Source organism: Chaetodon trifascialis, chromosome 15, assembly GCF_039877785.1.
Source record: "Chaetodon trifascialis isolate fChaTrf1 chromosome 15, fChaTrf1.hap1, whole genome shotgun sequence".
NCBI lineage: Eukaryota > Metazoa > Chordata > Actinopteri > Chaetodontiformes > Chaetodontidae > Chaetodon > Chaetodon trifascialis.
In genome coordinates, this window is record NC_092070.1 from 1668780 (window position 1) to 1693338 (window position 24559).

At 40.5% G+C, this 24559-nt stretch overlaps 1 protein-coding gene across 3 annotated transcripts in view; it reads right to left on the bottom strand.

Annotated features, from left to right (window-relative positions):
* Positions 1-24559, bottom strand: part of ap2a1 (adaptor related protein complex 2 subunit alpha 1) — a 35965-nt gene that overhangs the window by 4100 nt on the left and 7306 nt on the right. Inside the window, exons 3-18 of one of the 3 annotated variants that reach the window (XM_070980365.1) lie at positions 18012-18205; positions 16584-16713; positions 16176-16277; positions 15290-15549; positions 14754-14922; positions 14322-14459; positions 13899-14081; positions 12598-12695; positions 12270-12501; positions 11858-12046; positions 11573-11727; positions 7965-8027; positions 5735-5797; positions 4831-4913; positions 4167-4256; positions 1774-1897 (exon numbers count right to left, since the gene is read on the bottom strand). In XM_070980365.1, the coding sequence (XP_070836466.1) occupies positions 1774-1897; positions 4167-4256; positions 4831-4913; positions 5735-5797; positions 7965-8027; positions 11573-11727; positions 11858-12046; positions 12270-12501; positions 12598-12695; positions 13899-14081; positions 14322-14459; positions 14754-14922; positions 15290-15549; positions 16176-16277; positions 16584-16713; positions 18012-18205 (2273 nt within the window). The remainder of the gene's footprint in view (positions 1-1773; positions 1898-4166; positions 4257-4830; positions 4914-5734; positions 5798-7964; positions 8028-11572; positions 11728-11857; positions 12047-12269; positions 12502-12597; positions 12696-13898; positions 14082-14321; positions 14460-14753; positions 14923-15289; positions 15550-16175; positions 16278-16583; positions 16714-18011; positions 18206-24559) is intronic. The other 2 variants (XM_070980366.1, XM_070980367.1) reach the window with 2 other exon arrangements.

A 24559-nucleotide genomic window follows, 5' to 3' on the forward strand; every position in this document is an offset into this window, starting at 1 on the left:
ACCAGGATCAGACTACATGAATCCAGCCCGATTTTGAGACGATTTTGTTGCGGCCAACCAATTACCAGCATTGTGGCCGATCGTGAAGAAGAATCAGGCGTCTAGACCCTTGTACTGTGACAGGCTAAATGCCCTGTTGTGCAGCATCTTGGCTGGCCCCCAACACCCTGACGAAAAGTCTAACATGTCAGAATTTTTTGGTCTCAACAAGCCCAGTGTGACATCTTCCACCAAATGTTCTGAGCATTTACCAATCAGGTGCTCTCTCCAGAGCGCAGGAGGCGGGAAATAGCGTAAGCACTTCATCAACCAGGCGAGTAGTTGGCTATGCTGTCATAACATTATCCTCAGTCCTACCTGTAGGAATATGCTTATTCATTATTTCAGTAGCATCTGGTTAGCTTGCTACTAATTCCAGGTCTAATGTTAAAGTAGCCTGTTTGAAACAGCCAACACAGCCAAGCCTGCTCCTTGTAGAATAAATAACTAGGGAAATAAAATAACTATATGTGAAACTTGTTGAACCTGTCCTAATTGTTTGCAGATGCTACCCAGTAGATGTATAAATAATGACCGAATGTGCCGAAGTTTACACCGCCTGTTGCATTTGCTTTTAGTTTTGTTTTTTTAGCTGTTTCTTCTTTTTTTTTTTCAGTACACAAGACCACAAGCGTCACACAGAGCACTTCTGTCAGTTTGATTGAGTGCTTCACCCGCCTCCCTGATGACATTTGAACTCGTGTCAGATTGTGAAATAAGACATGCTGTGATTGGTCGGGGTCATATGTGTAGTCTTGACAGTCACCTGAGCAAGACACAGCAAGGGTTTATGGTGCTATGATTGACTGATCTGACGCAGTGACCATCAAAGACAAAACAAGCGGTCCCCAATCACTGGGCCACGGGCCAGTACACGGCCGCACAGAGAGACTGAACAAAAAATATTTTATTGATCATAAGAGTCTGAAAGAAGTTTTATTTTGAAAATCAGGTGCATCCACCTGTGACTCTGTACACATGTCTAACTGCTCGTCTCGGTCATGTGATACGGTAGTAAAAAAGTAAGCCCACAAGCTAGCAAAACTGAGTGAAAAACAAACGTCTTTGCAGAGCTTCTTTGGAAAGGGGAAAAGGCCAAGTGATGAGACAGAAGAAGAAGAAGAGCCTACAATGGCCAAGAAAAAGAAAGCTGCATTTAAGTGACAATATCAGCAGTCCTACTTAAAATACGGATTTATCACTTTATCGCTTCTCACGCACCAAGCCTGCTCTGTGTAATATGTAGCCACAGGCTCGCAAATGAGGCAATGAAGCCTTCTCTTTAAATAGAAAAAAGCACAGGGCTCCTACTGATAACAACAACTACATTCAGCGTAATGGTGAGTTGTGTTTTTAATCATTTGTTTTTATTTTTTTCTATGCTGGTCTGTCAAAATATTGCTTTACATGAAACCGGTCCCTGGTGCAAAAATGGTTGGAGACCACTGGTGTAGACTGATCCCGGCATAACTCTTTGATCAGATATGTCCTGATTTAAATCAAAATTCGACTAGTTATAGACTGTATTTTGTATTTTTGGAGAAAAATTTGTAGAAAACTTAAACTTGAATATCAAAGGTGAAAGTTTAAATAATATCAAGCCCTCCATTGCAATCCTATTTGAGAGATTTTTCAGCTTTTCAATTCATCAAATTCAATCTTCCAGAGTCTGATTTTCAACATGCAGAATTTCACTGCTCATCATTAGAGCTAGGGTTGTTTCTATGTGGTTACCTGAACTTGATATTGAGCAGTGGGGCATCAGAGAAGTCAGTCAGACACTCGATGTTGAGGACCTGTTGGATCTGGGCCCCTCCCTCTACCAGCGGCTCCACTGGTTTGGTCTGAACATTAAGCTGTGGCCGGTTGTCAAGGAACATCAAGACATCACACAGACTGACTTCCAAATTCCCCTCCAACTGTGAGCAGTGCTCACACTGCCTTGCAGAGTCAGTGTAGCCCAGGGCCCATATTCACAAAGTTCCTTAGAGTCCTCTAAGAGAGCTCCTAACTCAGCCTTCAAATTCCTAGCAAGGAATCTTAGCTTAAGAGTGATTCAGGAAGTGTCTGAGAGCAACTCTGAGCAAGGAGGATACAGAAACTTTTATCTTATAATTTGAGGAATTCTAAGATTTTTCTAAGAACTCACTGAGAGCTACTTTTTGAATACAGGCCCTGGTTTTCTATGTAAGGTAACATTCTGATGATTTATAAGGTCTTAATCAAAATTGTAACATACATCTTACAACTACAAGCAGTTGCTTACATACCATAATCAGCCATTCATTTTGTATTCCCTGTTATGATAATACCATCGTCCAAGTTACACAGCATATCCTATTCTCATGTTTTCTGCCACTGATGATTCAAAATGTACAGATGTAATTTTTCTCAATGACTTCTAAGTTAAACAAGGACAAGTTGTTCAATTTGAGCTCTCTACATTTTGCATACATATGATGACAGAGAGATTTTATATTTTTAACAATAGCCTCAGCGATAAAGGATTTCAGAGGCCACCCAATATTAATATTTGAGTTTAAAAAATAAAAATGACCCAATATATTTTTTTTTTTAATACAAGCCATAATACAAAGAAACAGTTTTTGGTAAGTTTCCTTTGAATTTGTTTATTCACAATCATGACCAGGATGGGCAGGAAATTTTAGAGTTGAAGAATAACCTTATCACTACTTTCTGGTGGACAAACTATAGCATGGTGACACTGTTTCAAAACAGGTCTTTGGTATTTTACTTCAATTTCTTGTCATTCATCAGCTGACATACACCGATCAAGCAAAACATTCTGACCACCTGCCTAACATTGTGTTGGTCCCCCTTTTGCTGCCAAAACAGCTCTGACCCATCAAGGCATGGACTCCACTAGACCTCTGAGGGTGCGCTTTGGTATCTGGCACCAAGATGTTAGCAGCAGATCCTTTAAGTCCTGTAAGTTGCGAGGTGGGGCCTGAATGGATTGGACTCTAGCACATCCCATAGATGCTCGATTGGATTGAGATCCGGGGATTTGGAGGCCAAGTCACACCTCAAACCTGTTGTTGTGCTCCTCAAACCATTGTGGCACAGCACATTATCCTGCTGAAAGAGGTCACAGCCATCAGGGAATACTGTTTCCACGAAAGGGTGTAGAAGGGTCTGCAACAATGCTTAGGTAGGTGGTACGTGTCAAAGTAACATCCACACGGATGGCAGGACCCAAGTTTTCCCAGCAGAACACTGCCCAAAGCATCACACTGCCTCCAAAGGGTCGGCTTCTTCCCATAGTGCATCCTGGTGACGTGTGATGTGTTCCCCAGGATAAGCGACGCACATGCACCTAGCCATTAACGTGATGTAAAATGGAACGTGATTCATCAGACCAGTCCACCTTCTTCCATTGCTCCGTGGTCCAGTTCTGATGCTCACATGTCCATTGTTGCCACTTTCAGCGGTGGACATGGGCACCCTGACTGGTCTGTGGCTATGCAGCCCCATACACAACAAACTGCGATGCACTATGTATTCTGACACCTTTGTATCAGAATCAGCATTAACTTTTTCTGATTTGAGCAACAGTAGCTCATCTGTTGAAGTGGACCACATGGGCCAGCCATCGCTCCCCACATACATCAATGACCCACGATCTTGTTGCCAGTTCACCACGGTTCCTTCCTTGGACCACTTTTGATGGATACAGACCACTGCAGACCGGGAACACCCAACAAGAGCTGCAGTTTTGGAGATGCTCTGACCCAGTCATCTAGCCATCACAATTTGGCCCTTGTCAAAGTCGCTCAAATCCTTACGCTTGCCCATTTTCCTGCTTCTAACACATCAGCTGTGGGAACAAAATGTTCACTTGCTGCCTAATATATCCCACCGACTAACAGGTGCCATGATGAAGAGATAATGAGTGTTATTCACTTCACCTGTCAGTGGTCAAAATGTTATGCTCGTTCGGTGTATATGCCCATACTGATATATCTGCAATGAGCTGATACAGGCTCTATCTTGAACCCAGAGAGATTACTCTGAAATGGCTGAATATCATGCTGTGTCCCACTTATCCCATTGGAAGCTTTGGTGGTTTTGAAACATACTGAAACATAACTCCACAGGAAGGATATGAGACTGCAGCTCTCCAGGACAGCTGACTGTGGTGGTGAAGCTGGCAAACTGCACTGACGTCTTGTTACCATAGAATAAGTACATTCTCCCTGAGAGAGACACACATAGTTGTTAAAAGGTTGGAGTGCAGGAAACATATGAGGTAGACCAAGTGGGTAGCCCTGCTGTAATGGAGAAACAAATCCTCTGTGCTGCGTTGGGATGTTGTGCAGAATCAAACCAAGCCAGCATGTATGTTCTGTTCCTGAGTTATTGCGTTGAATAATGACAACAATAATGACAAAAGTGTTTTTGATAATGTCACAGTGAAGTAGACTTTTGACCCTCTGTATAAAAGTCATCACTTCATCATTTTACCCTTTTAGACATTTGTGTTCATTTTTGTCATAAATAGCGTATGAATTCTTGCGATTAGGGTTCATGACTTTGACCTTTCACTACTGAATCAGTTCATCCTTATGTCCAAGTGGATGTTTGTGCTAAATTTGATATTGAATTCATGAAAATGGGACAGATGGACAAAGTGAAAACATAATGCCTCCAGCCATGGCTAATGCCCACTTGCCAACAATGCTCTGAAGGACCGCTCAGACTCAAACATCTCATACCACGTGTCGATAAAACCTGCCAAGCCATGCCCACTTTTCTGTCTAGAGAACTTACCCAGATTCTGACGATACTCTGACTTGATGCCAATCTGTAGCAGCTGATTCTCAAACAGAACACCATTGTTCTTGCACACAAACCTGTAGCATGAAGGCATTTAAAGGGTTAGTCGATGCTGAAATGTCACTTCAATAATTGCTGCTCTATCATACCTAGAAAAGCAAGTGAATGGAGCAATATAACATCTGACACCAGTAATTTACCAATGCAGGCTAAATGAGTGTTCCTGTCTGAACAGATCTTTGGTACGCCTGGTGCAAGGGCAACCCTTTGGCAACATTTACAAAGTGACTATTCAGAACTGTTTTATTTTGATGTAAATTAAGTACAGTTGTGTTTTGGACAATTGTTCAGGCTAAACAAGAAAAACTTTGAAAATTAAAGATAAATCAAAGTATATTTTGGAAATAATCAAAAATGAAAATCATTTAAAGCAGCCCTATTGCAAATGGAGTGAAAACAGATCGCTGTAGGACTAGGGAAACAAGTCTGCTACTTCTTTACTGTCTTAAGGCTTGATGGATTAGTGACAATAGCAAGTGCGATGTCATGCTCTGGTTTTCAGTTTTACTCGGGGTCTAAAAGAGGTATGAAGTTAAGTAGTACATAGAGAAGAGAGATGAACCTATCAATTGACTCGAAGGTAAGAACACAACACTCATCAAATGCAACAGAATTTATTAGATGTGGCTAACCGAAGAGGAAAAGTGGTAGACTTTTTAGTGTCTAAAACTGGAAGCCATCAGCAATCAGGACTGGATCATGGCCCAAAATATTACAGCTCTATGTTGGCCAGATGGCTGCACTTAAATAAAACTGGTGTATGGAGCTTAATCCCAGTTTACTGTAAGTGCTTATCTTTATTGACACGACAAAACTTATACATAGAGAAAGACCTTACTTGTTGAGAAGTTCGTCTGCCTCAGACAGAGGAGGAGCAGGATCCTCAGAGGGAGGAGCAGAGCTGAGAGACCGCAGGACAGAGCAGGGATGAAGACAGCCCACAGGACAGAGCAGGGATGAAGACAGCCCACAGGACAGAGCAGGGATGAAGACAGCCCACAGGACAGAGCAGGGATGAAGACAGCCCACAGGACAGAGCAGGGATGAAGACAGCCCACAGGACAGAGCAGGGATGGATATAGATAGGCAACAGGACAAATGAGGAAGGAATGGATAGAGCAGAAATGGGAAATGAAAAAGCCACCCATTCAACACAGGGTAGAGCAACAATGTGATTGAGATTGGTTAAGAGAAGCATGAGAAAATAAGAAAGAAAGATAAAAAAGATAAAATGCAGAGGTTAGTAAAAGCAGCTTGTACAAAAATGATGTCATTACAAAGGTATCTGTTGGGTAGTTATATTGTGTAACAAATATGCAGTGCAGTACAATATCCAGTGCAGTCAGTATGTATTTGGACGAATTCTAACGGTTCTATACCTAAACACACTGCATAAGAAATGAAACTAGCTCTTGGTAAAGCACAGACTTTCAGCTTCAGTTAGACAGTGTTTATATCCAGTCTGGGTGAACACATTGTGTGTCCAACAGCAGTGTAAATAGCTCTTTCACCTCAGTAAGTGATTCATTCGAAATCCTGTGTGAGAGTACAGAACCAAAACACAAAACGATTCACTGTCCGAATGCATAAAGACTGCACTCTACTTCAGACAGTTAAGAAGCACATACATAGTCTATACATACAGCTTGATACTATGAACATTTTTGTGTGAAAAATGTGTGTGCACAACATTTGCCCTACTTTACAACAGCTGCAGCATTGAGATTTAGTTTAGGGTTTTGAGTTTGCACCTTGGTATTATATTTGCTGAATGATTACAATGTCCTGTGTATAATTTCCTAAGTAAACAGAAATGTCATATTTCCATCCTGTTTTCTTCATTGTTTTTCACTGTTTGAGCAATGACTGGCCCTCTTTTCATTTTGTCATCTTGTTGTATCCTCTTCTCCTACAATCATTTAATGGCACCGACTAGAAAATTATTGCCACCAGATGTTCACGCTGGTGTACTCAACTCATGATATGCACACATCAATACTGGACAGCAATGCACATTATTTAGCATTTCCCTTGGCTGATTTTCTGAAAATTCAGTTAAAATGTGTGCTACACTTGGACGTAAAGCTAGCTAGTAAGGAAAATAGTAGAAATTGTGCTTGAATGGTAGTTTTTCTTTTTATAACATGGCTAAGCCAAAGCATTCTCCTACTCTCCTACACATCCTTCTTGTGAGGGTTTTCTTATGACTTGGTCATACTGCTGCAGTACTGCCTCTTTCCATTTCATGAAAACGTGCATTGTTTGGGAGAAAAAAAATAAAGGGTGGGCTCATTGGTCAACATGCAGTAAATTGCATCAATACGCAGTTCCCTTAATGTGACGTAACAAATAAAATTCTTTCCTTAAAGAAGGAAACTATAAAGCTTACTCGATAATAGGCTTTTATATTCAGTTTGCACGTTAAGTGCTCACACCAATTTGGTAACAAATCTTATATGGTCATAGTTAGCAACTTTGAGCTGCTTTAGAGCACAGGAATCATGAACTTTAAAACTTTAGTAGGTCAGGCTACTTCACAGCATTAGCTTGACAGAAAGCTAGTCACAGTCAAGTAGTTTGGATATAGTAGTTGTCATGCTGTACACTCTGAGTCCAACTCTTTTATCTTTCTTTATATTTTCTACTTACTATGTTCATTGTTTTGCACCAAAACAACAAGACTTGGCAATACACCTGATTCTGAGATTTGTGAGCCATACAACCATGACAATGAGCTCGAAGGCAAAAAGCTCTTGAGAGCTGCTGAGTTTGGTGGTACTTTTGCTCTATTCTACTGTATTCAATTCATCTGGTGGAAATGCAAGTCACAACAGCTGATTGTTTTTCAGTTCTAAAAAATGTTAAAAGCCATCAAAGTATATGTAGGGCTAGGCAGGTGCTTTTATGTAAACCTAAATGGCTCGTGCACCAAGCTACCCACTCAGTGTGGTGTATATTACCAATGACATGTTCAATTAAAGATAAAGAGCATGTCCTAGCAAAACTATGTGGAGGTGCCATATTTGTATTTTTGTAGCTAATTCTGTAGTTTACTGCTGGGCCCTTACTCTGAGTCACCAGAGCCCTCCACCAATAGGGAATCAGAGGTCTCAGTGGGCTGTTCCAGATCTCTGTCAATGTCCAATCACGGTAGAGGACAGGAGACAGACACATTCAAATCAAAACACACACATACGCACACCCAGCCACACAGAGGGAAATGGAGAGAAGAGAAGAAGAGAAAAAGACGAAAGACAGTCACATACACAGCAAGATAAAAAGAACAGACAAGTGTAGCAAACCTGCCAACCATGAATACAAAATGCTCAACTGGGTTTTCCTCCTCTGCTATGATTGAGCCTTACAACAGCAAAGATATCAGATGAGAGAAGGCTTTCTAGAACCATTTCACCTGCTGTAAGCACTGTTATGCTGGATTCAGATTAGACAATATCAGCAATAGCCCAACTTGTAAAGGCACAGGGCACTGGGAAGAAAAATGGATGTGAGGCACAACATTTGATTGTAGTAGTGTATAAGAGTGGACGACAACCATCACAATATGCGTGATTTCTCATAACATCTTGACAAAAGACCAGTGTAGCAGAATTGTTTTGCCTTCTCTCACCTAATGTGACAAATTCCACATCATGTTGTATTACCCTGACCAATTGAAGCACAGATTGCTCTTCCTCACTAAACCATTCACATCGCAAAGCGTAAGAGGGATGACAATGTTGGTGCTGCCAGGAAATGAGAAACAGACTCTTGTTTTTTCTTTCCTTTTTGGTCGTCACGTCCGATGCCATTGTTTAAATTCTTGTTCATGGAAGTTGGCCCCTAGCACCTCCTTTCTGATGACAACATGTATTCTGTGACAGATGGCAAGCTCTAATTGGTTGGGGATCATGTGATCAAAATGTAGTCTGTCATGTCTCTAGGCACCCATGCCCAGTCTCTGGGTCAAGATGACATTGCTGTACCATCCATCTTTGGGAAAAATAGCGAACAATCCAGCTCAACAACAGCTAAAATGTTGGAGCAACAGACTTGTGACTATTGTAACTGTGTTATCCGTTTCCCAGGACAATCTGTGATTGTATAAATAAGCATGCTCATGAGTAGAGATTATCAAGTTGATATATCCAACAATAACCTAAATACTAACCAAAACAAAAACTTCATACATAGTTTGCCTTGAGCCAGCAACACCTCCGAAACAAAAATTAGCCAACATAAAAGAGTGAATGGAGGGTGACAGTAGGAGTAGGAGTGAAAGTAGGGGCTCTGATAGACTGATTAGGTTAGGTTTTCAAACAGTTCTGATATTTTTTAGAAATCGTGCAGTATCTGACTACAAATGCCTCGTGGTTGACAGGTCCATATTAGACAAAGATAGAGCAATGAAAGACAGAACCAAGTGAGCAACAACCAGCACGGACACATTACAACTAGTTGCACAGTAGCCTAGAGCAAACACACAACAAACACCACAACTATGTACAATAAACATTTTAAAACAGGAAACACGAGTACTTTCGAATTTAGGGTGCTTCCCCATTAAAGTCCAAGACCTGTTTTGCCCAGTCCAGTATCAGAGTGTCTGTCAGTTCCTTTTATGTGCATGCATACTTTGCCAATTCTGATTTTGAATTTAGAAGAAAGCATGCATGCATGCAGCAATGAGTCATCACACCAAATCCAAATTAAACCAAAGCTGACACAAAATAGCCCTTCAAAGTCTAAATAACAACTAAACATTTGACTATTTGTTCAGACTATTACTTCAGCTCATGCAGTGAGTGAAGGCAGCAGTACAGTAGAAATGAGACATGTCCTGAGCCGATCCTGAGGATAGTGTCTCAGTTTCAGGGGTTGCATTCTCTTAGTTAATCTTTCATTCTTATCATATAAATGAAGACCTTTAGTATTTGGAACAAGTAGCATGTTAAAAATAAGATATATCACATAAAGTGGGCTACAACTGTTATTTCAATGTGTCTGAGTCGGATGCAGTATTTAATCATCAGCGACTGTAGGACAATACTGGTTCGGATTTGGTATCGGCAGACACCAGGGCTGTAACGGTTTGTGTATTCATGCCCTCCATATGGGATACTGGGGTTACTTTCCAGTGCACACAGCTGCACGCAGACTGCACGCTTATGGATTTTTGCCCGTAATATGTAACCAAAGTTCACAACCTAGAGTTTTGCCTGGAAACTTAAGCTGTATGCCATTAGCAACATGTGCTGAGATGAGCACAGCAAGCTTAATGGTGTGTGAGTCAGTTACACTTTGGTGAATGCAAATGAAACACAGGAGCTGGAAGACCCACGTGCACTTGCATCCTTCAATTTGGGTTCCCAGTCAGCTACAAGAGCAAAGGAGAGCAGAGTCCTGCACAGGTCCAGTTTTACAAACCCACACCCACAAAGATCACTACTGGAAGCGAATTGTTAGTCGCAATTATCTATAAGTCAAATCCCAACCCACCCCATCCCATTAATGAAAGTCCCACGACCTGACCCATGATTAAAAACACAGGCTACATAGTCACTCACTTTACAGTGCTTATTTTCACTTGCAAAATTGAACATGTAGAAACATGAATTCAAATTGTAATTATCCATAGCCTATTTGGCAGGCTCAACCACCAACTATGTTGCTACTCACTATGCTGGTATCTCATTGCCCTTGAGGTTACTGTGCAGAAAATGAATATTATCCATAGTTATCCATAGTATATTTTAGTCAAAATTGTTTCACATTACATATCATCACTATCTGATGAAAAACACCAGCTGAATGATTAAGACTGCAGCCTTGCAGAAAGTGTCTGGTCTGATGGTATCAATTTAAGGAATACATCCAGATTTGTTCTGATGCCAAATCAACTCAAATTAATTTTGATGGTAAACGACAAGGACAAATAAACACAGCATTTCTATGACGCAAATACATGGCAAAATACATTAGTAAGTTTGCTGTTCAGGTATTAGTTGCATACTAGGCTGCTGTTGATGACCGCAAGGCATATGACTTTTAGCTAGTTAGCGTGTTACTTTTATACTGAAGCTCCTACTGTCGCTTTAAATAAACCTGCAATATAGCTGAAACATTAGCATTTCCCATGCAGTTTGCCTCACTACACTTTCACCTCACTATCCACCCACATATAACCGACACTTACGTTTACTGACACACACACACACACACACAGACACAGACACACACCCACCCACACCCCCACCCACCCACACACCCACACACCCACACACCCACACACCCACACACACACACACACACACACACACACACACACACACACACACACACACACACACACACATACACACACACACACACACACACACACTGCTGACAGTCCTGATATGGACTATTTCTTAATCTACATTTTAGTCTCATCTTTTGTCATAAACAACACTGCATGCTGATTCTGTCTCTGCATCTCATTTCATGGATGCATGTTAGAGGTAGGACTGCAAGTTTGATTTTGTCTCATTTCATTTCTACAGTACTGCTGTCTCAAGCAGACAGAGTCTCTTTCCTCTGCCAGCTTGATAGCATTATCAGCAAGCTTTGTTCAGACACTCATACTGGACTTTGGCTTATGGTAGACTCTACATCTGCTCATAAAGAGATGACCTTTCACCTTAGGAAGCCGTCATCATTCACAGCAGCAGAAGGTGCAGCAGGCCCTGCCTCAGAGAACACATCTACCAACAGGCTGCCAGCACTGGCCGGAGCAGTACCAATGGGAGCAGCAGAACGAATCCCGAGGAGGTCTGCTGATGGTGATGGGGTGGACTGGAAAACAAAGGAAAGGTAGTAAGGCCTCCAAAATGTAGTACTTTTGTTACCGCTGCTGGTATGCATAAAGGCAGCTGAAAGAACCCAACCAATTCTGTTTATTTGTGAACACAGACAGTCTGCTTACAGCGTTGGAAGCAGCAATGGCGGTCGTGTCTGGCCCCCGGTCGCTCCCCCCATTCAACTCCCCGCCCTCCCTTTTGCTGTCTTCCAGCTCTGTCACAGACACAGCACCGGGCCCTTTCTTCTTCTTCAGCTTAGCCAGGATTGATGACTCCCTTTCTGGGAAGGGTGGCATCTCCTCCAGAACAGTGGCCTGAGGGAACAGAGGACAATCATGCTGTGACAAAAATACAGACATAATAGTTTACGTATAGCACATTCAGTAACAAGAGGACTTCAAGACTCCATGCTGAGATCATATTCCAATCCTCCTTGCAAATTCATTCTTTGTAAGCCAGAGATCCTTGCAACTGTTATTTTTGTATTAATTTCTGAACCTGACCTGAGTTTGGTTGAACAAGGTCATCAAAACTAACCAGGACATCGGTGCTAGCAATAGAAGAAAGCTTCAGATACTCGACAGCACGCTGCTGTAGCTCCACATCTGAGTTGCGGATCTGGCTGTCGCAGCGCAGAACCTCTTGAATGGTGGCCTTGGTCTCTGGGAATAGGTTGATAAACTTGATGTAGGCTGACAGCAGAAGGGCACGAGTGGGCACAGAACACAGATGGAACTTGGAGTGAAGAAGGTTGAACTGGACCAGGGGGCTGGATGACAGGACAGCAATGTCACTATATATCACTGTCACCTTAGTGCCATGGCAGCAAAAAAAAAACAAAATAAACAAACAAAAAAACCCATACCTGGAGCGTGGATCACCAGCAATGAGATTACCAAACTCTCCCAGAATGTAGCCCCCAACCTTCACCATGTTCTCATGGCAGGCAGGGGCCTGCAAGGCCTAGAGAAGACAATAAGTTAACTTGATGTTTTCTAATTAAGACACATTTAATGTCCTCTTATTCTGAAGAAACACACTGCCAGAGTTTACAGTGTTTCCACTACCATTACCTTTGAAAGACACAGAATATATTTTATTGTAAATTCTTCCCATTCAGAGGCCAATATTTTGAAATTACAAGTTTGTTTCCACTTCCTCCTCCTCTCTGCTATGCTGTTTCTGCCACCATAATGGGTGCAGAGGACACTGACAATGTAAATCGCAATAAAATTGCCATAAGGCTCATATAGCACAATTACTTGATGACGTTACACTGTCAAGACAGGGTTAAGCTTTTCCTGCATTGCTATACAGATGTGCATGCATTTGTTTCTTTAGTTAAGCAACAGGTTAGTGACATGATTGGGTATAAAAATCCCATCCGTCCATCAATCTTCTTTCTGACGTGTCAGACTGCTGGCAAAATACATTAATGCAATAATTTAAGGATAATCTCTCTCTACATAAAATTGGAAATATGGGAGAATTTGGAAATTGGAGAAATGGGGATTTCATGGTCCACAATCCATAATATCATTAAAAGATTCATGTAACGTAATCTGTCTGTAGAAATTTGTGCCCAAGAGACAAAGCTGAAAACCAATATATGCGTCTATCTATCTATCTATCTATCTATCTATCTATCTATCTATCTATCTATCTATCTATCTATCTATCTATCTATCTGTGTGTGTATATATATATATGTGTGTATGTGTATATATATGTATAAGTGTGTATACACACACACACACATACATACATACATACACATATACATAAACTAGATATATATAAACTTGTTTCAGAACATGTAATTACTTTGATTTTATGAAAATTCAAACTGCTTAAAAACCTGTTCATTCACAGGTGACCAAATTGCTACCAAATGACCTTTTCAGAAATACAGACTATCCAGCAAACTTGGGTCATGGGAAAAACAAGAAATCAGATCAAAGCTCGTCCCACATCAACTTTCAGTCCTCAACAGCTTTTGATATTCTACAGATACACGCAACAGACATTTCAGTCAGTATTAGAAAACCATTGTGGTGTGATAATGACCACATCACAAGAACAATGTGTGTTTTTCTCAAGAACAGTATCTACTACATCTACTGCTGCCATCAAAAAGCTCCATTTTAAGAGTTCCTGTGGAGGCACCTCAAAGACCGTCTTGGCGGCGTAGCCCTGCACATCGTCTCGGTTGATGACGATCTGAATGACGCGATACCACACCTCTTCGCTGACGTAGTCACCAGCAATACGAATGAGGTTGAGAATGGTGTCCACATACCAGGAGTAATCCACAGCATACTTCTCTGCAAGTATGGCCACTTTCAGCACCTGAAAGAGAGACGCATCAGTTGTTATTTAACTTTGGAAAATTGCTTCAAACAAATCAGAATTGTTTTATTTAGGACACAGAATTATTTATTCATTTATGGAATACAGAGATGGTGGAAACAAACCATCTTCACCGATGCCCACTTGACATTCAGAGACGAATATTGTAACATACACTTAAGAAAGAAAAAAAAGATTCATGCATGGCACAAAATTTTTTCTTGGAACACTAATACCCACCATCTCCTCTCGAATGGAGTAGTCCGCTGTCTCAAGGTAACTGAGCATCTCGGCCACAATCTGCTTGGCATTGCTGCGATCGCACATGGCATAAAGCAGATCAGCTGCCCGCTGTCGAACACTTACATCCCTCTCAGTCTGCAGAGACAGACAAACAGTGATACAATGGAAGAAAGTAGACATGACAGAGGTAGAAAGTACCTACAGAAAAGTATGGAACTGTGTGGACTGTCAAGTGCAACTAACCAGTATTTCACAGTACCCTTTGTCCTGCTACAGTGTGTGGTGGTGAAGTTGGTATTATGGAAGTTGGTTTGATTGTGTCAGCTGGCACAAGTCTGTCACACTTAATTGTTTAACAGAATCATCAAAATATTGCTCAGACCTGATGTCTACTGAGTGATTGTCTTTAGTTAAAGTGTGAGGCACCACCTTGAGGGCGTTGATGACTGTTTCGATGTGTGTCTTGACAGCTTCATGGGAAAACTCTGAGCTGGCCAGTGTACACATACTCTCCAGAGCCAGGTAGCGCAGATTCGTCTCTCTGTGTTGCAGGAACTGACCCAGCTGGTTACAGGCTCGCACCAGCAGGTTTGGCTCACTGCAACACAGAAATCAAAATGTACTTTTATGGTAGTCTGGGAAAACTCCCTCTGATTAGTTTAATCTGATTAGGACTAAGCAAAACTATTTGAATTTGATTTCATACAAATGAACCAAAATGACAAAAATCATTTTAACACAGAAAAGATGTGAAAAATGAACTCATAAAACAACATGATGATCTGTGAAAATAGTGTGAACACGCATTTGAGTTTCATCAATATCTATGCAAAATTAAAAATTCTAACTGTCCAAGATTAGAGTCATATGTGGTCATTGTAATATTTAAGGTCTGGTCAGATACACTGATGACAGTGCACTGCTGTTTTACTGGAGTAAGTAATGTTGTTGCTAAGAATGCTCACCTGTCATAGTGGATGATAAGTGAGATGGCCTCAAACAAAATAGCATTCTTGGCATTAGAATGCTGCACCTTCTTGGATTTGGGTGGCTCCTGGGCCTTATTTAGGATGGTCTCCAGACATTCTACCAGACGGCCCTTGACAGCACCATCTTCTGGTGGAGGGTAGCACTGCAGTAGGCGCAGCAGCTTGCAGGAGAGCCACGGTGCTGGGACAAAGTAGTAGGTGTAATCCTGGAGGTCAGTGGAGGCTGACGACACAATCTGGAGAAGGACTTACAACTTATTATGGTGAATCAAAACTGAACTTGTGCAAGACACCACTTAACAGTCTGGATTAAGCGCAGCTTACTACATACAGGAAGCCCAGAAAGTATAGTATAGAAAGTAGTATCTACAGTATCCACAATCAGAATCCTGTGAGTCAAACTTGTTTTCAAATGTTTTGCAGACTTTGGCTTTGGTTTTACAGTTAAACTAAAGGGCACAGATATGACTGTGTTGGTAATGAGCTAAAGCATGGTAACAAACACGCACACACACACGTTGTGTTTTTATCACTTGTGGGGACATTACATAGACTTATATTAATTTCCTGGAGCCTTACCCTAACCCTAAACCACTATTTGCCTATTCCTAACCCTGTACCTAACCTGTAACCCTATCCTCAGTCTTCAACCTAAAATTTAATGATTTACATTAAGGGGACCTGCATTTTGTCCCCATAACGCAGGTGAGACCCCACAATGTGACTGTACAAACAGATTTTTGTCCCCACAACATGATAAATATCAGGTGTCACGCACACACACACACACGCACACACGCACACACGCACACACACACACACACACACACACACACACACACACACACACACACACACACACCCTGCTGAGTCGGGAAACAGCCAAGGAAACACAGGTCTTGAACTCATCTGGATTCTTCTGGCTCAGACAGGTGATGAGAGAGATGGCTGCTGTCACGACTCCCTAAACAAGCACAAGAAGGCAATCATTAATCTCCCTCACATACAATAGTTAAGTTGATACCACAGGTACATCTGGTTTCATCAATTCAAAATCATGCTGGAGGGGATACTTCTGCTTTTGATTGTGACTTTAAAAGCAAACAATGTCAACAATTGAAAATATGTTTGCTAATCTTAGTCAGTCTTCACTTTCTATACCATTCATTCTCTTATAAATGCTGTATTTAATGGCATACACACAAACAGATACAAGGCAGCATCATGTAACTATGCTCCTGATATATGGAGGACTGAATTGTGCTCTCACCATGTGTTGGTCGTTGAGCAGGTGCACCACACGCGACGTCCACTCACCCATCAGAACCAAGTCAGGAGAGGTCTTATAGAGCCGCAGCAGACATAGGGCAGCTGACTGTTTCACACTGTCCATCGTATCACTGTGGTGCATTACATTCACATTACCAGCAGCTAAGTGTCATAGTGATGTAAACTGATGTGATAGAATACTCTTTTAGAATATTCACAGTAAAACATTAGAAACAAAAATAGGACATATGAGGATGATTTTTAGATATTTGACTTCCTCAACTCTCTAAAGCAGACTGTCAGGGCTGTCAATGAATATTCTAAATCCAAATTTCTGTTTAGATTGTAAAACAACCCATTCCATTCCAAAAATAATACTAAAATGTGGGGCAAAAAGGCAGCACCACCATGACGGCTGCATTGAAAACACTGCATGACAGATAGGAGCCACAAAACCAATTTCTGTTGTCCATACGTTTTTTACACCAGGAAAACATATTTAAGTCTATGTATGTGTTTCCCCCACTGCTTCTCTGATGTCCTCCCTCTCTCTTGCTCCTCTCCTGAGTCAGTGAATTAAGGGTTTACCTCAACCAAACCTGAATTAGTGATGACTGCTGAAACAGCGGAAAGACAAACCATGATGATTTTGTTGAGTTTTATTTCATTTTCGTCTCATTTGAATGAAATTTATTACGATGATAAAATCAATGTTTTTGTGAATGGAGTCTGGTGGCTTTGGCGAGAGCGAGATAACAGCTGTTTCTGACTAAAGACAATAGATCTTACCCTTTAACAAAACTGTATCTCTGTGGGGATCCTTTCTTTAATGTTGTAAGACACTTACTATAACAATCTGGGCCTGTCCATGGCAAAAACAAACTCTTTTAGTAGATGTGCATTGATGGTGCGCCAACACTTAGACTTAACACTTATGGCTGCTGACTGCCGCGCTCTCATTCAGTACTGAAAAAAGTTTAAAAACTGTTGTCTCCGTGGACACAAAAAACATAAAACAATAGCATCCATAATCAGATAATATTTTAACGTAATTCATCCTGTCTGTCTGAGACATTGAAATCTTCCAGAATGCACTGATACAATCAAATCTGACATCACTTTCATTGAAATGTTGGTCAAGCTGATGCAAGCTCATAATTCAACATTACTCAGTAATAATAATTGATGTCCTAATCATTATTAGGACATTATTTTATGTATTTATTTTCTGATGTGTAGGTGTGTAGATCTTTTAAAAGACGTTTATGTTGAAATAATATTGAAGTTGTATGTCTCATTATATTGGATTACCCTTTTACGGACGTAATTCGCAAAATAGAGATATCTGAATGGTCTGAACTGATGTGCTTTGTTTAGAGGGAATTTTTAAAACATAATTTCAATTTTGACAGCCTCAATTCATCCTCACCCAGCAACGAGGATCCGAGGGATCTCACTGGCAAAGGCCTCAGCCATCTCACGGCTTCCCACGTTTGCGATACAGTGAAGCGCCAGGCACATGAAGGTGGGGTTGCGGCTGGACAGGTCATTCTTGATGGCATTGTTAATCAGGCGGATCAACTCGCTGTTGCTGTTTACCAGCACTGAGATAAACAGATAGCCCTGGAAAAACAGATATGAAAACACAAAAAGAAATGCAGTGTTCAGTGGGTGTGTCAGATCATACTTTTCATGATAGTATCTGTATGCAATCAGTGTACAATTTATTATGTCCACTGAGCTAAAATAATGCAGTCATGCAATAAATCCGACCTTGAAGGAGGTTCTAATGTTCAGTTCTTGTTGAACTGCTTTAGAGAGGTGTTAAATCAAAATGCCCATTTTGGTAAGTGTAGTTTATGCTGCTGAACTGCACCGACCCACTGTATATTGAGAGATGTTTCCAAGATACAGTTCACGGTCACTGATATTAATGGGGTGGACTACACCCACCGGGGCCCCAACATATTAACACATCAACCCCCAATTCACGACAGTTCCCTCATCATGAACCTATGCTGACTAAATCTGGGTGAAGTGTAAGGCTAACTTCACATTAACAAGTAGGTGGCATCAAAAATATTGCCAGTTTCACACTGTAGGGTCATGAAGAATTCATGTCTGTTGCTGAGATTGTTTGTTCATGTCCTACCAAGGCATGTTTTTAACTTAGCTTCTTCCCCAGAGTCTTTGTGCTTTGTCATCTTGCAGGTTCCCATGGATAGTGGCTGAACCTGGATTGTGGACCATCGCTCCTGACACTGACTGCAACTGCTACTACTATTGGTCATACTTAAATTAATATTAAATCCATAGTGCTGTATTATGTAATTATACTCTGTCAGTTCCCAATGCGACATATATCACATACATTAATATATCACATATGTATAGCCTATTAATCAACCATAAACCTAAAATCAACAATTCAGTCAAAAGTCTGGTTCTTTGGCTTTCACACAAAACCTGGAAAACACTTTTCACTGATCTTATTATAGTGCACCATGCTCCTGGTCCGTATTCTGAATATTTATCTAAATACTCTGAGTTTTTAAATCAAGTTTAGTCCTAAAAACAGATAACATAATTGTTGAAGGCAATCTTAAAATCCATGTGGACTTTGACAATGATAGCCTCAGTACTTGCTTTACCTCATTATTAGATTTGGTTGGTTTATGTTATAATGTACCCAAGTCCTATATTTTATGTAGCCCCTTCACAGAATCCTCTTTTGAATTCCTAATACCGGACTACGAGCCATTGCGCAAAAAATCCTACACTAGATGTCTGTGACATCTGTGTCACATCTGTGCTGTAGCAAAATTTAAGGAAGTGATTCAATGGGCATTTGATTCAATGCCATATTCTTTGAACATATAGGAAGGCCTTTAGCAATGCCAAGGCAGCCTATGACTCTATGATCCTTAATAGAAGAAAACAAAAACAACCAGGTTTTTTTTTTTTTTTTCAGCAGTGTAGTCAGGCTGATGGAGAGTCAAGACTCCATAGAGCCATGTATCCCTTTAGCCCTCAGTAGTAACCACTTCATGAGCTTCTTCAATGATAAAATTTTAATTAGAGACAAAATTCATCACCTCTTGGCCTTTATTGATTTATTATCAAAAACAAGGACCTTAGAAACAGATGTTAATCCTGAAATATATTGACATTGCTTTTCTCCCATTAACTTGAATGATTTCTTCATCTAAACCATCAGACTCTGTCTCTCTGACCCTTTCCCAACTAAGCTGCTTAAAATTGTTTAACCTGTAATTGCCACATCTTTACCAACAAGTTTACTAACAAGTACCACAATCTTTTAAAGCGGTTGTAATGCAACTAATTGTAACTTCTTCTTAAAAAGCTTGATCCAGGGGTTTTAGCCAACTATAAACCTCCCCCTTTTCTCTAAAATCTGTCAGAAAGCAGACGGCAATCATTTGTGTGACTTTCTACAGTCAAGACTTAGAGTGCATTATAACCCAGAGACAGCACTGGTTCAAGCTACTATGGATCTTCCAATTGTATCAGACAAAGGACTTTTCTCTGTACTTGTCTTGTTCCATTTTAATGCAGACTGGAACACTTAACCTGCATTAGGAACCGCATTAAGTTGATTTAAGTCCTACTTGTTGGTTTCAGTTGGTACACAGAAACGATGATTCCCCTGTGCATGACAAAGTTAGTTGTGGAGTTCCACAAGGCAGCTGACAACTGGTTCTATTAACCATATGTATGCTTCCTTTAGGTAATATCAGGAAACATTCCATAAATTTTCATTGCTATGTAGATGATACCCAGTTCTACTCCTCAATGAAGCCAGACAAAACTAACCAGTTTAATAAACTTCAAGCATGTCTGGAGGACATAAAACCTGGGGCCATATTAACAATTATTCTGAGAGTACGCTCAGAGAGCTCCTAACTTAGCCTAAAACATCTAGCAAGGAGTCCTAGCTTAGGAGTGATTTAAGAAAATTCTCAGAGCAACTCTGAGAAAGGAAGGGACTGAAACCTTTATCTTAGTGAGGAGTCATGGTATCTATGGATGTTTAAGTATGGAATGAGCTAGTTTACCTTCAGTTCTAATCACTACTGTCCAATGTGTTGGGGGCTCGATGAGCAGTCCTTGAGGGGAGCAAAAATTAAAGTTCCGGTTTAAATTGAGGAAGGGTCTGAAGATTTCCAAAATAAAATACTCAAGCCCATCTTAGATCCATTTTTTTTAAAGGATCATCTAATTGACAATTTTATTTTTTCCACTTCCACAAACCATAAGATCACTGATCCAAGCTGAAGCTTTGGGTGTATGTTGCCATTTCCACTCTATGATGTTGTAATTTAAACTAGATGGAGAGGGCATCGAAAGTAGTAAAATTGCCATGTATAAAGAGATCACTAAATTTATACAGGCCTGCTCTTTGCCACACGGTAACAACAAAGTCTGGTTTGGCTGGTGGAAGCTGCGGTTGCCACATATAGATACAAAAATAGATAACTACATACATACAAAAATCTGTTTGTTCATTTAACCTACAAGAAACACTCAACTTCTGAAGGTTGACTTAGATTATTAAAGATTACACCTTCTTAACATCCAGGGAGATCACCACTTCAGGAGTCCCTGAGGATGCAGATCAGTGGATGGCACCAAGGAGCCTACGTAGCCTTTGAGGCGGTTGTGGTTCAGCAGGTGGAGCGGATGTCCACTTCTCGGAAGGTCAATGATTCAATCCCATGTCAAAGTAAGATAGTGACAAGATACTGACACTGAAACCCAAATTGCTCCTGATGAGTTGCATCACAGTATGAGGTTGTGAAAGCGCTGTAATTGTTTGTGTGATCACTCTGCTGATGGAGTGTTGTGAAAGACCCAGACCACCACTGCTGTATATTCCAGTTGCCAATTATCTTAATTTTATGATCACTTTTTTCTGGTGTTATACCATTATTGCACTGTGTAGTAGATGTGACCGCATCTCAAATGAGATCGACCACAAACATTATCTCATTATCTGTGGTATTTCATCAACTTACTGTCACTTAGCATTTTGAGAGTATTTCCCCTACCTCTTTCTCTCTACACCATTTTCTCCTCTGCTGAAGAGACTCTTAAGCCTCTTAAATGTCCTCCTCCCTACTCCTAACAGCGTTTCACTTTAGGAGCTCTCTTAAGGTGGTGCTTTGTAAATAACTTTAATCTTTACTAGGATCTGGTTGTAGAGGAAAACATCATCATTGTAAGAACATTCTTAGAGTTTAGATACTAAGAGCAACTCTTTGCACTAGGAATCATTATTAATGGGGCCCCTGGATGACCTGTAACTTTCTGCTACTAAACTCAGACCAAACCTAAGTTTTAGCATTTGGCCCTAAACACCTCAGGAACTCACTATCTAATGATATAGCTATTCTGGATGGCCTCGTCCTGGTCTGCAGCACCAATGTAAGTAATCTAGAAGTTATCCATGATCAGGAGATGTTCTTTAACTCCCAAGTAAAACAAACTGCAAGGCTATTTTTTTTCACCTATGTAACATTGCGAAAATCAGGCACATCCTGTCTGTAAACAATGCAGAAAAACAAGTCCATACATTTGTTGTTTTCAGGCTGGACTATTGCAATTCCTAGCTATCATGATGTCCTCAAAAGTTGCTACAGACTCTTCAAATAATCCAGAATACTGTGCAATGTTTTCTGACAAAAACTTGGAAAGGAGATCATATTTCTCTTGTATTAGCCTCTCTGTGTTGGCTCCTTCGAAAATCTAGAATAGCATTTAAAATCCCTCTCCTAACATATAAAGCCCTAGATGGTAAGGCACCATCATATGTTAAAGAGCTCATGATACCCTATTACCCCATCAGACCATCATTTTCCCAAAATGCAGGTTTACTTCCTAAAAGGTTACTAAAGTTCCAAAAAGCAGAATGGGAACCACAGCCTTCAGCTGTCAGGCTACTCTCCTGTGGAACCAACTTCCAGTCTTGTTCCAGGGAGCAGACGCCCTATGTACTTAAGAGTAGGCTTAAAACTTTCTTTTTGATAGAGCTTAGAGTTACAGTTCGGGCTGGCTCAGGCTTGCCTTGGACCAGCCCCAAGTTATGCTGCTATAGGGTCAGACTACCTTGGGACTTCCCATAATGTACTGAGGTCCTCACTCTCTTTCTTTCCGCCTCTATCTGTATGCATTCATGTCCAATTGATGGCGGCTGCTAACTTGGCTTTTTCGCCTGAGTCCTCGTGCTTTCTTGTCTCACAGGTTTCCATGGATCATAGCTGTGGCTGGATTGTGGATAATGGGCCAAATACCATGGCCTTGCTTGACTGCTGTTATTTTATTAGTCACATTTACACTATTATTATATTCATATATTTTTATTACATAAATACACTATCATTCAATTAAATTAAGTGCGTTAAATTAATAGTGCCAAATCACAATAGAAATTGTCTCAGGACACTTTCCATATAGAGCTGGTACAGACCACACTCTATATACAAGCACATGAAAGCGAGAGAGAGAGCGAGAGAGAGAGAGAGTGAGAGAGAAGTAAAATTACATTAACAGTGACAGCTCTAATGATAGACTGTATGTGTATGTGATGTATAAACTTCCCCCGACAGTCTAATCCTATAGCAGCATAACAAAGGGCTGGTCCAAGGCAAGCCTGAGTCAGCCTTTACTATAAGCTTTATCAAAAAGGAACACACCATGTACTTCTACTTTCATAGACTATTATTAGTCATATTTCTACTAATATTCTTATAGCTGTTATTATTGCCACTTCTGTGTATATATCATACACATAATATACACACATTTTATTTACTACTACTACTTTGATGCTCAGCCACCTACAAAGAAAAGACAAACCAGTCCAAGCAGAAGAAAAGACTTGTTTGAAAAGTGACACCAAGATGTCACTTGAAGCTAATGATCTCCACAGCGAGATGTGGTGCAAGATTCACATCCACACCTAACAGATAAAACAGATGTGTTTTCTACATTTCAATCATCCATTATTGGACAAACATGAAAAGATTAAGGAGCACACAAATGTGGCAAAAGCTATTGCTAACAGGCAAGCTAGTCAAGTGGAAAAGTCCAGTTACCAACTTGCTAATTGTTGAAACAAGCTGAATGAAGAACAACAACGAGCTCCGTGTAATATTTTTCTCCGAGCATTTCATGAGGCTACACATATATGTCCTATGTCTTTCTTTGCTGGGGGATTTTCCCTTATTGAAGCGGCTAGGAGTGAATGACAAAGGTGCATATTTATGTTAAAGAGGAACACAGATAATGCAAGGCATTATACAAATGATCAGCGGTGACAAAGGAGCAAAGTTGTTGCTCTGAATTTGGGGGCTGCTCTTTGATGGATTGGAGGACATCACAAAAACCACCTTGCAAATTAACAGAAGCTCCACTGAGAGAGAATGGATATGCTTAAAGCACGCAGGAAACCACTTGGTTATATGACTTGGTTCAAATAGTAAGTACAAGCAATCCAAATGGTTACTCCAACAATTCCAATCTGGTGGGAATATCTCAAATGATCCCAATTATCTCAACAGAAAAGGAAAAACAATCCATAAAAAAATGCTTTTTGGCATTTCACCATCAGTATATTTTTTGACAGAATGTCACAGACACATGGTTCATGCTTGTGGACATTAAGGCATATAAACCAAATAATTTCAAATTGCATAACACTATGGTATTTTGCATAAATCTAATAGTTCTTTCACACTGGACAAAAAATCCACTGACACCAACTAACATCTCGTGGTTGTTGTCTTTCGCAAAATGTCAATGTCAGTGCAAACCCTATGCCAACTGAAGTTCTGGACATTGACACACAAATACCCATCAACATTACTTATTATTTTTTACAGCCTATAGCAACACTGTTAAGACAGTGAGATGAGAGAGCTTCTCTTGATTCAAGGGGAATCATACAGTGGGTGTTGA